The following is a 13,835-nucleotide window of genomic DNA, read 5'->3' on the forward strand; positions in this document are numbered from 1 at the left end:
CTGGAAGTCTTCAGCCCTGATGTTCCTTTATGAAGACATGTGCAGTAGGTGCAGGTCAGGTCTGGAAGGGGTTGGCTGCAGACAGCACAAGTCAGGCTGCTCTGGCAATAGGGAGCTGGGTGAGGTGATCTGTTTTAGCAAGTGTTGGTGCTTGCTGATACTTTCTCATGCCCAAAGCAACAGGATATAAAAGCTGAAACACAATGTCAGGTTTGGTAGTACATGTTGTTAGTGAATTTATCAGTGTACGTTCTCCCATTAAAAAACAGCCAAGAGAGGCTCTCCAAGGTCAGCTGGAGTAGTAGAGATTGTGGACATTATGCATGAAAAAAGTAGGAGCTTTGAGTTCTTGGTGCAGTATGCCAGTTGGTTTTTCCAAACAGAAATTCATTTACAAGCATACCTTGGAATTTTACAAGCTTGGGTAAAGTGGCATCTCCAGAGGGTGCAGTTATTGGGACGGACTGTTCTGTTTGAGAGTCCAACACGATTCTTAGGCTTCCAAGTGTAGAAAATGCATTACAGCAAATCAGTTACATAATGCAAAATAAGAACATCCCTTGAAGTTCTGAATGTGAGAAAGCAGCTGAGTGCTTATGGATGGGCTGCTGGCAGTGTTGGACAGCTGCTGCCTGGCTGTGAGAGGCGCACTCATGGGCTCTCCCCTGGATTTAGTTACCACTTATGAGACAGTGCCTTTGGTTTTGCAGTCATCCTGAAGCATAAAAAGAAGGAAGAGAAACTTATCCACCTGTTCTGAGGCCAGGAGGCCTTACATGCAAGCAGCAGATCTTAATGCTGTCAGCAGCATGCCGACCATCCCCACTGTGCAGCTGTAGGTGATGGGTTGCTGCAAGCAGTGCCCAGCAGCAATGGAGCTCAAGACCAGCTTGAGCACAGCGTGTGGTTCTGCTGGCATGCTGTGTGCTGCTCCTGGAACAGTCTGATTTATAGACGGCCCCACTTCTCCTTTCCCACTGAATCTTCCAGCACAAACAGTAGAAATATTGCACCCTCCTGGCCCCCGTGCTGTCCCTTCCGGAGGTGGAGACGTGGTGAGAGCACAGCGCTGCCTCATCCCATGAGCTGAGGCCTTCATTAAACAGCTGGGATTCCTCTGCAGCATGCAAAGAGTGTGGTGAGAGTGCAGATGCACAGAAGCCTGTGGGAAGGCTCGAAGCTTTCCATATTGCTGAAGGCTCCTGCTCTTGGCACACGCTCAGGCGCTCTCAGGGATGGGGAACATACCATGGTGCATTCAATATGCTGAAAGCTCTGCTCCATTGACAGTGTAGGCTAGACCCACATTTTTTACTTAGCTGAAACATGTCATTCATGCACCTCGTCCTGCTGCCTACCAGCTGATGAGCTCAGCTCTCCAGTTGTTAGATCTCAGAATTCTGCTCCTGTTCCAAACTGGAAACCTGGCTGCTGGGTTCCCAGCTCAGCTGCCCTCGCACGCCCGGGGCGAAGCAATGCTGTGAAATAAGCACAATGGTGGGTTATGGTGTCAGTGTTAAATGATTGATAGGATCCTAATGTAAGATCTGTTTGTAATTTCTCTTACTAATGCTTGCTTTCAATTCTTCCCCCTCTTTTTCTTTTCCCAGCAGATTACCATTGAATTGGATAATGCTGAGGTTTTAATTTTATTTCTCTTCTCCGGTGTTGTTTGTATGGTGTTTGTTTCCTGAGCAGCCTGTGACCTGTCCTGTTGTCTCCAGCACTGTATGCCTGTGTCAGTGCAGTAGTGGAGGTCTCGGTCTGCCATGTGTCTATAATGGGAATAGTTACTGTAACTAATTCCACGTGTCATTGCTTGGAGTATCAGTCCAAATGCCATTTGAATTCCTGGCAGTCTCCTGGTGCCATAGGAGCTCTCCTCAGGTCTGGAACCAGCTCTGAGTCTTCTGAAGCACTGACTGCTGTGAGCACTGTCAAAGCATCGGCCTTCAGCTGCAATAAAACACTGAAAGCTGCGCGCAAGTTCTGTCAGCTCTATGAAAAGACAAATGCTGGTTTTAGTGGTGTTAGCAGAGAAGGTGGAAGAAGCTGGGAGGCTGCGGGAGCAGCTCCTGCTTGAGCTGCATGGTGGTGAGATGTGACTTGTTCCCAAGGAGCAGCAGCAGGAGGGCAGTGGGCACCGCTCTGTGCTGCTGGGCCTGGTGCAGCAGTTTGCAGGCAGGAAGGCTCTGTGTGGAGAATTAGGCTTTCTGAGGACTCCAGAGGAGGCATGTTGGGTGTAGGCTGAAAGCTCTGAGCTGCCTCTGCTGCTGCAGCCTCCTCAGGCAGACCTAAAAACAGTGTGGGCACAAAGACTGGGATTCTTCTTGCATCAATGTATGATGCTCAGAAAGTAATGGGCTAGCACCTTATTTCACTGGAATGCCAGGGAAATAGAGGCATTTTCCTCTTGTTTTGTTTCCTGCGCTATCTCCCAAACCAACCATTTAGAGGCAACAAAATTCAACCCTTTAAAATGCTCACAGTGCTGCTCCTGTTTATTCAGTGGAAGAGATGATGAACTATAAGGCGCTTTCTGCAGAACTCCATTTGGATGCTGATCAGCTGCATTTATCTGGGTAACTTTTCTCTGAGGAGAACCACATCGTATTTGAAATAGCAACTACTTCTTAAATGAGATTTTTTCCCCCCTATTTTACCTGGGGAATTGCATACTAGCAGTGTCTCTGAAAAATGATCCTGTTGGCACATGAACACGTCTGTCAGGTGCTGGACCCCCAGGTTGTGCAGAGCATCCCAGAATAGCAGCAGCATTTCATCTTGGAGAACCTTCAGACAAAACCATGAATTGTTTAATTGCAAATTAAGTCATAACATGAAACTCTTTCTCACTTAGTTTCTGGCTTTAACACACTGCCTTTGCCTGCAATAAATCAGCCAGAGCGTGCAGAGCAATTTGGGATCTGCTCTCGAGCCTGCAGTGTTGGAACGCTGTCGCTCTGTGGTGGAGCAGCTACTGGAGGGCACAGGTGTTGGATGTGTGGGAATGGGATCCGGCAGTGTCTGGATCCACTGGTGACTCCCAAAGACAGTCCTGGTGTTGCCTTTTGCAGCTTGTCAACCATGGCAGTGGTACGTGTGCAGGGCAGAGAACACAGCTATCTCTAGTGTTGGTAGAACTAATAAATGCCCTCCCTGACTAACTCTGCATTATATAATTTTTCTGACCAGCTGAAGCACTTCTTATTCCCTCGGGGTAAGACTCCAGTGAAATAACTGAGTGCAGAGCTGCCTGATTTCAGAGGATTTCTGTGTGTACGAGCAGTCTGAACTTCACATCCTCCACTTGCTGCAGGGCGATTCCAGTGCATGGTGTTCCAGACACACTGAACCCCACAACATGAAAAGGTGCATTCATTTGTCACAGGGACTTATGGCAGGAAGAAAACAGGAGCTGCAGCCCCTGTTAGCAATTGAGGGTGAAGAAAGGGAGTGCCTTTCTCAGCAGGTGAATACCTCTGGAATCCACCGCGGGGCAGGAAAACCCCTGCAAAGCAGGAAGGATCAGCAGTGCGGTGCAGGAGCGAGCAGTGCTTTGATCCCGCTGCCCTCACTTGGCCCAGTTCTGTGCTCTCTGCTGAGGGATTTATCCCGAGGTTGCTTTTAGCATTGCTGCTGAGAAGGAGGGACAGGAAGGAGCTGGAGTTCTGATTAGAACTCATGGAGTTCTTAAGCTTTTGTAGATGTTTTTTAAGCTCTCCAGCATCCAGTACTGCAGCAGTATTCATGCAGGAGGATTCTTCTGAAGAGAGGGACTATTATGCATTAAGAAGGAAAGCAATTCTTGCAGTATTTCCAAAGATTTCAGGTTCCTGTAGATCTCTAGGGATAGGGTCTGCATGAGACTGGCATTAAAATAAAGAACAGAAGAAATATCTTAAGGTTGAGGAGGAACAAGATTTGCTTTGATAAAAATAAGAACCCCAGCAACCCAATGCCAGAGCCTGGAGAGTGCTTTGCTCGCAGCCTGCTCTGGGGCTGGAGCTCAGACAGGGCTGCAGAGCTTGGAGCCTCAGCAATAGAGATTAACTGTGTCTGGAGGTGGATATGGTCTCTGTAAAAGCCCTTGGGCTGATCCTTTCTTTGTGGACATTTCTCAGGGCTGCACTGCTGTGTTTTTATTTATGGGGGAGCTGTCAGCAAGACCAACCTAAATTTTTCTTAAGTGTAGCCCAGTGTGAATCTGTGCCCAGCAGTGATAACAAAGTTGTTGTATCTGATAACAACAAGCTTGCTTTTCATTAGATCCCCAACCCATCAAGAAGCCCAAACCCAAAGACAAGTGTGGGTTCTGCAGTTCTGAACCCCACCCTGGACTCCCCTTGGCCCCAGTGGGTGGCTGTGCTGCACTGAAGTGCAGGCGTCCTGAAGGAACACGTGAATCTTGATGTGGATTAAGAAGGTGAGAACTCTGAGTGCTGACCTGCAGGTGGCATGCTCAGGATGCTGAATGTGACTGGGAGATGTCCTACTTTTCTTTTTTTTTTCCCTCTCCCCTCCCAGCCACATTGCAGCGAACTGCTCCATTGGGCACCTGCCAACATTCAAGCAGCAGTTACATAAGAACAGCTTTTTTTCCTGGAATTTAGGCTCGCTGCTGATGTGTGACCTTCAGCAGTAATTGCCAATAAAGGCGGCGGAGCTGTTTACGGTGCCTTGGGTCCGTGGCTGCCAGCAGCCAACCCTGTGCCGGTGGCTGCTGCAATGGCTGTCGGCACGCAGCTGCCCTATGGCCCCATGGCTGCAGTGGGGTGAGATGGGCAGGTCCAGCACACTGCTGTGGGGTTGCGCCCTTGGTTCCACCCCCACCAATGGTCTGAGACCCAGCCCAGCATCCGCAACAACAGTTTGGTGCTGAGGATGTTTAGGATTTGAAGGAAAATAACAGAATAGAATAAGCCCCCATTTCCTAAATTTATTTTTTAATTCACTAAACGGGCTGCCCAGAGAGCTGCGGGTGCCCCATCCCAGGAGGGGCCCGAAGCCTGAGCTGCCAGGGGCACCCAGCCCACACTGGCAAGTCATTAAGGTCCTTTCCAACCCAAGCCATTCTATGGTCCTAATGATGCTTTATGCAGCTGATAAAACAATCATCATCAAATCACATCTCCATCAAATCACCACTCCGTGGAATTTTGAGGTTGTGTCTTTTTTTTTTTCTCTTCGATTTGGTCTTAAGGTTTCACGTAGGTGGAAAGGGAATTAAAAATCCTGGCACAAAGGGATGGACTGAAGTGACCTCCACGATGCCGTTCATCAGTGATAAACTGTGAAGCTGAGCAGAGTGCAAAATATAGGCTACGTTGTGCATATCTGATTACTGGAACTGGAAAAATTATTAACCTCTGAAGTGCTGAAGGGATGCATTTTTAAACTGTTTTCCTTGCAGGGAGAGCTTGTACCAAGGTCATCTCTGTGTATTTTGCTCTTAGACAGTGCTTCACTTGTTATGTCTCCAGGAGAGGAAATGCAGCCTCTCATAAATTTTTGTGGGCTGCCTTATATTTTCTTTCCTTCAGAGATCCTGCAATCTTTGGACTGTTTTTATTGCACGAACTGGAACTGGTAAGCTCTCTGGAAAGAAAGACTGGAACACTTCTGGTTGTTTGTAAGAATAACAAGAAAAAAACCGGCACCATCTTACTGCTTAATTAAAACTACTAATGCGGGATTTGTAGACAAGATGGAAATGGCAGAGCTTGATAAGAGAGCTCTTCTACCCCAGCTTTCCTTGGTTCTACATGGTAACGGTATAGCACTTAACCCATGCAGAGTTGTCAGTTATTACTGAGGACTTAGGAAGAACAGCAATGTAGCTTGTTCTTGTCTGCTGTCATGAGTCAGAATAGGTGGTGGAATGATGTTTTGCTTTTGCTCTGTGTGTCTCCAGTAAGAGCTGCACAGATGTATTTCACAGAGAGGACAGAGGCTCAGAAGGAAGGAGAACTGAGAAAGGACTCTCATGGCAGTGCCTGCACAGCCCATCCAGCTGGAGCTCTGGCTGTGACAGGAGCTGAGGAGCAGTGTTAGGGCAGAGAAAGCAGGGCAGTCGAAATCCTGATGTTCAGTAGGACTGAAGAAAAAAGGCTCTGATTTTTGTTTTGGAAGTGTTTGTATGTGTATTTTATTACATTGTTGTGTGCTCACAGATGTGTGCAGCCTTTTGTGATAAGGCTGTTTTCCAGCCGTTTTTAACCTAACAATGCGAGGTGTTTCCTATCCTGTGCTGCTGAAGTTATTTGGAGGAGACCCCATCTACATGAGTGGGAATCTCTGCCTGCCTTTTAAATGCGCTATGGACAGTTTTCACTACTCCTGTCCTGCACTCTTACTGCATTAAAAAAGGAGAAAAGCAATCCTGAGGCTTTAAACCTAAATGAAAGCCTTTCTGTATCTTCTCAAACCATTTTCCCTTGTTGTTGTTTTTTTTACCTGCAGTTCTGGGTGCTTGAAGTCTTCAATTTCATTTTTTTGGTGTTTTTTTTAAGGCAATGAAAATAAAACTTTCATGCTTTTCTATGGGCAAGAAAGAAAAGACCAGAACTTCTTCCTAATGTCAACAGGTTGAGATGTAACAAGTTCAGGCTTGAGCTGTCACTGATATGGTGGTTTCTGAGGTGGACGCATCCACTGTTGAGTCAGATAAAAACAGCCCTGGGAAACACACACAGCCCGTGTTGGGGAAATGGATGGTACAGGCATTGCAGTCACCGACAGGTCAAACGAAATGCAATTCTCCTGTTACAGCTAATGATGAGTGGTCTGCTTGCCAGCCTTGTGGGAATGGAGACTTAAAAGGAAGAGGGGTTTTTCTGTAGTGCTGCTGGTGAGCTGGCACGGTGTTGTGCCCTGCCCTGTCCCTGCTGCCCGTTGTGTTCCAGCTGGCAGCTATCGAGGTGCCCTGAGCCCCTTCCCAGAGCCACTGCCTTCCTTCTGGGTGGAAGACTGAGGGGTATGGAGGCACGAGGACTTCAGCAAAATGACTGCTTCCATCTGCATTGCCTTTTCTTACAGCGTAAGAGAATACTTTGCTTTTGCAGTACTGAGGGTAGCGTAAAGCATAGCGCAGCAGCTCAATGGTTCTTTGCTGCTTTAACCCATTTTGTCACAGAGAACGGTGATTTCAGTATTTGGAGTGTGTGTTCTTACTGAAAGACTGCTGAAGGCCATAGTAATGTGAAATGATCGCTGGAGCCCTGCCAGGGCCTGCGGCTTCTGCTTGCACATGAGTTCGTGGGGCTGGTCCTGACTCGCTGCTCTGTGTACACGTGCTGTCTGGGCTGAAGTGGGAAGGGATAGGAATTTGTTCTTCAGTTTAAGTTGGGGAAGATCAAACTGATTTTCTGTTCATCTCTGCTGATTTTCAACCCCAAAACATACATGCAGGTTTTATTAACAGGGGTATTAGACTGAGCGTTAGGGAACTTTGGTTTGGAACCTAAAATCCAGCTGCAGTCGTGTCCACTTGGCCTCCCAGCTTCTTTCTCTGTTGGAAGGAAGGTGCCCAGTTTCCCTTATGGTGTACGTGCTGTTGCTGATAACCCATAACGGAGGAGGTGGTTTTTGCTCTGCCTCAGAGCAGGTTGTACTGATGTTGTCAGGACAGTGTGCCCAGACTCCATAATGACTCAGTGTGGCTTTCCCAGTATCCAGTCTACAGGCAGCCAGGGGTGTGCTCAGTGGAGCGCGCTGAGCAGGAACTGTGTGTTCCTCTGCACAAATGAGGGTCTTCCTGTTAACTTTTGGTCCTCTGGCTCAAGTACTCCGTGCTCCAAGTAAGCCAAGAAAGAAATGGTTTGCATGCTTGTGTGGTTTCCAAGTGAGGTGACAATGCAAGGAAGCAGCGCACTGAAGGCCGTGCAGGGGAGCCAGGAGGAAAGTCCATTAGGAGGAGAACAGAGAGTGGTTCTTCCTGCCAAGGAGCCCCTGCACATGGAGCAGGGGAAGGGCTCACTTCACTGGCTCCCTCCTGGGAAGTGGGATCTCGCCATATTTAGGCTTTGGGATCCTAACAGCTTTCCACCCTCTGCCCGGTGTTTCCCAACCACAGCGGATGTCAGGTTAAAGCCCTGCAGCTGCTCTCCCAGCCTGTGCCCCATTTGTCTGTCTAGTTTGTGTGCCCTCCGGGCAGACAGGGCAGTCAGCAGAGGCTTAATTGGGTGTTGCTGCATCACATCAGAGCCTGATTTCTCAGTGTCTGTTCCTGCGAGGTTAAATCAATTTACCCACTATTAAGTAGGCAGTTCCATTTGAATGCTCAGGACTCTGTTGTATGTCTGAGTTCTTCTAGATGAAAGTTGCTTGTCTTCATCAGTGTTTCAATGTGATCAGTGTTCTGAGAAGTTGTCGCCGTTAAGCTTTATATTTCATTACTTGTATTTGGTACTGCATTACTTGTCTTTTATCTCAGGACAAGTGCATTTCTAGGTGAGAATCCATAGAAACCATTTTAAATGGCCATGTTAAGTCTCCTAGTGATGTATAGCACTTGCTGCTTCCCACTGGGGATGCGTGCACTGTGTTCCCTGTGATGTGTGTGCTGTTGTTCCCATGTGCAAGTGGAAGATCTCAAGTGTGCAGCGTGAGCACACTGCCCGACAGCGCGGTTCTGGGTTGAGGGCCTGTGTGCACCTGCAATGAAAGCTTTCAGCTCCTGCCTTTGTGCTTATGCAAAGTAGTTTGGGATGTTCAAAGGATACCTGCTCCATTTTCAAAACTTAGGAGCACGGTGGGTGGTGGGAGGGTGTACGTGATAATTATGCCATAATTCGTTTGTGATGATTCAGGTAGAGCTGAGTGGCTTGCTAGTTCCCTTCCCCTATGTGTTGACCACTAGATTTCTGTAGAGATGAAAGACTCTTGAAGAATGACTAATTTTTCTGCATTTTACTTTCAAATAGCTGCCGCAACCTCCAGAAGCGGAAAGCTCCGTAGAGGTGTGTCACCCACCCATATTTGTGCAACAAGCAAATATTGGTGTCTTGTAGTAGTCCTGATGGAGTGTCTGGCTGCTAGAAAAAAGACCTGTGAAATGTGTGTTTAAGTGGTGTAGACAGTGAAAAGTATGGTTGGAGTGCTTCAGTCTGGTACAGCATCAGCAAGATAGTTTGAAAATACATAAAAGTGTGTAAACCAGCTCCCAAATCTTTTGCTCCTGGATGAAGCTACAGACCCAAAGAAAAAGTAGTTTAATGTATCCGAGGTAGTGCAGGCCTGTCATCTGTTGATCTTATGCTTTTAATAGAAGGGCTCTTTAAGAAGTATCTGCTGAAATCTTCCTTTGTTAGTAGCATGAGATTTCATTTCTATGATTCCTTGAAGGAATTTTGTTTTCCCCTTATCTCACTTTAAAACCTCTGATAAGGAATTGGAGCTGACAACCGAACTTAGCAGAAGTTTCACAATCCCATAGCAGCCTTGTGTCCTGTTTGAAGGGCCACAGTGAAACAATTAATGGTCCCTTCACTCCATGAAGGTCCCCAGCTCAGGTGACCAGCTGGAGGCACTTTTCCTTTTTGAGACATCCCAGGGATGATAAGAGATAAAAGTCGCTGAAATCTCAAAGCATTTTGGGATTGGTGGGATGCCCAGAGGTGACATCAGTAGATTTTACATTTGGATTCCTTATCAGTGCAAATCGAAGTGAAATAACACAGGAGTCTTAATCTAGGAGGATGTTGATTCTGTTTATGTTTTGAAATTACAGAGGGGAAAAAATGCGGACTGTGATGCTTCAAACCTTTGTATTTGCTGTTTTTGTGGGGTTGTGTTGAAATGTAAGCAGAAATTCTCGGTGGTCACAGAACGACCTTGAGATGCTTGCAAGATGGCTGCTGGTTTGAGATGGGTCCCTGGATGGCACAGTTTCAGAATGTTTCAGTGTTTTCAGAATGCTTTAAAACAGCAAGAAGGTATTGGAAGTATTTCTGCTTTACAAAGTGGAAGTTCCAATCTATACTAAGTTCCTGAATATTTACTTCCTTCACATACTTAACATCTGAAGTGAGAGAGATTTGATTTGGAAATCTACACGTTCCAAGGGACTTTGTTTAATGTATCACTGGATCCCCTCTGAAGTCTTTGGCTTTGGGATGAAAAACCCATAGGTTCTGTTAGGGGCTCCCAATGATCACATGCATTCAAGTGCCTCCACTTCCACCAGAAGCGTGTGTAGAGTGGGAAAGGAGTGTTTGTGTGTGTGTGTGTGTGTATATGTGTATACGTGTGCATGGACATAATGCATGGTTTGAGTTCTTAACAACTCTCATGTGATACCTGTACAATTAATTAGATAGACTTCGTGTTTTCTTTCAATCCATGAGAATGTCTTGGCACACGTGCATGCCATGTGGTCTGCTGGCTGGTGTCAGAGCAGACTGACTGAGTACTGCTGGAGCAGAGAAGGGCTCGTGTGTTGTTTAGTTTGTCAGTCAGTCTTCCTCATCTCCCCCTTGTTTTCAGCCGTGACTTCCCTTAATATTTTCCATGAGTGCAAAGATGTTAGTGTCTCTTTAGTGTTTTCTTGCTTTAAAATGAAATTTCTACATGCGCAGCAGCAGGAGCTTGATCAAAGTCCACCACAGAGGCAACTGGAGGATCATAGAAGGGTATGTACAGCAGTCAAGCGTGTTCAGAACTAATCCTCTACCTTTTCCTTGCAAACAGTGAAGTCATGTAAGACACTTCTGTGGTTATCTGCTTGTTGTCAGCCTGTTAGAAGTTAGCAAAGCTAGCAGCAGTGTTTACAAAACGGGGCATCTGGGCTCCTGTTGTGTTCCGAGGAAGGGAAGGTTTGGCTGCTTGGGATTCAGCCTCATATCCTGCTCTGGTCACACTGACAGCACCCCAAAGGTGATGATCACACAGCTGCAGTGAGATTATTGGTGCTAATGGAGTTTGCTTGTTTGGCCCCACCTGCCCTTTCATAAAGAACGAGGCTGCAAAGTTGACATCATTAATACATGTATAAATTTCTTCTACTTTCTGCTAGGAGCAGCAGCTGATATCTGCTTCACTCTTAAATTGTATTAAACATTTAATGTCTTAGAAATCATAACAGGTTTTTGATAACACCTGATCTGCGCTGCATCTGTTTTACTGACATATGTTTGTATGCTGCTTACCATTAGTTTACCTTGAAGATGAATTCAGATAAAACTGAATGCTGCTGGATTTCTCTACTTGGTTTTCCTTCCTGCCACCAAACATCTGATGTGTTTGCATACTGTACACATCGAAGTGCTGTATAACAGCAATGTGATGGCTAGGAAGGAAAGCCTGGAGGCAGCCCTAGGAGCTGGAGTTAACTCCTTCACTCAGGATGTGGGGAGCTCACTAAGCAGCACTTCTTGTAGTCACACATCTTCGTAGTATTACTGCAAAGTAGTGATCTTCGTGGTATTATTACAAAGGAGTAGAAACTGCTGCTTTTAAATGCCGGGTGCTGAGGCAGCCTCTAGTCAGCTTAACAGAAAAGGCAATGAGAGAGCTCTGCTGCAGCCTGGGTTTGGCACAGGGCTCTGTAAGTATCAGGTTTCCTTTCTGATCAGTACCGGTGTGGAAGGAAGATGTCGTTGAGGATTTTTTTGCCTGTCTTGGCCTTGTTCTGTCACATATCCTTCCTTACCTGCCAGACTGAGACAGCAACAGTGGGTAAAGCACTCCGTCATGTGCTAAATGCTGTCATGTCGCAGTCAGTCACTTGCTCCTCGGGGATAAGTTTGTTGAGCTTTTGAGCTAGTCTCTTGCCTCTCCTACATGTTCACAATTTGGCCCAAACAGTGATAGGAAGCGTTATGCCCCTTGGAAAAGCTCTGATATTTTCTTCTCCTCTTTCTTCCAAAAGAACTGGGTTTGTTTGGTTGGTTGGTTGGTTTTTGTTTTATTTTTGCTTTTGGAAGCAGCTGGTTGGAAAGCTCTCCTGGAGTTTTTGTGACATCTCATCTCCTTGCCATTTCCCCCATCCCCATCTGATTGCATGAAGTGCAGCTCCTGTGCTGCTGCTCTCCCAGTGATGGGCAGTAGGAGCAGCTCTGCTCTGTGAGCAGCACGGCTGCCAGCAGGGAGCAGCGACCCCAGCCTGCTGCAGGGACATGTGGGGTCTGTTGGCCTGGGATTGACACATTAGAGGGTTTCTAGATGAGGTCCCAGCAGGCCTTTTGTCTTTACAGTGCACACCTAAGCAACATTTAGGTGTGCTAACTCCATATGAAAAGCAGTTTAACTGTGGCAGTGCTGGGTCTATATGACTTAGATAATGCACACCTAAACTGTGTGCTTATACACATTTACTTGTGTTTTAAGGGCCTCTAGTGAGAGCTAAAAAGCAAGGCTTCAATTACATGATAGCTAATACTCAGCCCTCTACTGGATGACGCTTTGAATTCATATCCAGACAACTAATTTAATTTGAAATACAACTGGAAGTAAGCAGCAAGCATATTTTACAAGTGGGGATGAAGATACTGATGTTTAAATTGGAATGGCTGGTGGCTAGTTCTGATCTTTGGGGCTCCCCAGAAAGTCTCTTTGTCCCCTCTGTGTCACTGGCACTGCTGCAGGCACAGCATGCGTCCAGCAGCAGAGCAGCAGCTTGCTGTTAAATAATCACCCGCCTTCCTTAATGCACGAAGGCCTTACATAAGTCTGTTAACCCAACTGCAGGGTTTCTGCATCCATCTCTTGCCGACAGTACAGCCAGCTTTTGTAAAGCCCTCTCAATTAATGGGGACTCTTGCAAAGGCTGAAATGAGCACAGAGCAAGCACCGTGGGTTAACATTCGACCTGGGAGGTGTTTTGCTCTCCCTTGACTTGTGCTGATGACAGCAGCGTGTGCTTCGTGCAGCCATCCCTGGGATGGCAGGGTCACCCAAGGACCAGCGCCCTGCGGAGCTGCACTCATGTGCTGGGATGCTGACTGCCGGCTGAGCAGCCCAGCTCACCATGGCTGTGTGCAATGGGAGCACTGTGCCTGCAGTGGGGCTGGCAGCCCTGCAGTGACCAGCACTGGAACCACAGGAGGGCACAAGTCTAGGGATGTGGGGTCATAGAGCCCCTTCTGGTGTCAGTTTTCCTCTAGTCCTTCTCTTTGTTTTATGGTGGTGCTGTCTACGTTCCACTTGCTGACGTTTAAACCTGATATAATATTTTTTAATTTAAAAAAAAGAAAAATAGAACAAAAAAATGGCTCTTAGAAGAGTTTCTCTAAAGTTTCATCTTTAGGATGAAACCTGGACTGCAGCTGTTTGCAGTGCTAAGAACCATAGCCTTATTTGAGACAAACATGTCCCAGACCGCCGGGAGGTGTTGGGTAAACTCCATATCTCTGTTATCTCCATCCCCCTCCACTGCTGCACACAGACCAATGGCAGCAGCTGTGCTTTTGCTGTGACTATTGCTCGTTCACTTGTTTCTCATCCTCAAGTCACGCTCTCCTTCTCCTCTCTGAATCCAAGGGCGAGGCACTCCGGCAAGTTTTGGTCAACCGTTACTATGGCAACGTCAGGCCTGCGGGACGGAGGGAGAGCCTCACCAGCTTCGGCAACGGGCCACTGTCTGCTGGCAGCACCAGCAAGGCCGGGGCAGGAGGTGGGCAGGGGGGCAGGAGGGGGTGGAGTGGGCAGAGGTGGGATGGGGAAGGGGTCAGGAGGTGGGTTGGGGGGACAGAAACTGGGCCCCGTGAGGTGTCTGTCTGTCTCCATCACCCAGTGGTGTCTTACACGCTTTTCCTTTAGACTTTTCCCCTACTGTTCTGTTTCTACAAAATTCACAAAAAGAAATAAATAAAAGCCCCTTAAAGTTGCCCACAGAT

At 47.1% G+C, this 13,835-nt stretch overlaps 1 protein-coding gene across 1 annotated transcript in view; it reads left to right on the top strand.

Annotated features, from left to right (window-relative positions):
- The window catches only part of ITPR1 (inositol 1,4,5-trisphosphate receptor type 1), a 144,696-nt gene that overhangs the window by 72,250 nt on the left and 58,611 nt on the right, over window positions 1-13,835 (top strand). The window contains 4 exon segments of the mRNA XM_032447330.1: window positions 1,611-1,640; window positions 8,925-8,960; window positions 10,578-10,631; window positions 13,480-13,612. Coding sequence (XP_032303221.1) covers window positions 1,611-1,640; window positions 8,925-8,960; window positions 10,578-10,631; window positions 13,480-13,612 — 253 coding nt within the window.

This window comes from Coturnix japonica, chromosome 12, assembly GCF_001577835.2.
Source record: "Coturnix japonica isolate 7356 chromosome 12, Coturnix japonica 2.1, whole genome shotgun sequence".
Lineage (NCBI taxonomy): Eukaryota > Metazoa > Chordata > Aves > Galliformes > Phasianidae > Coturnix > Coturnix japonica.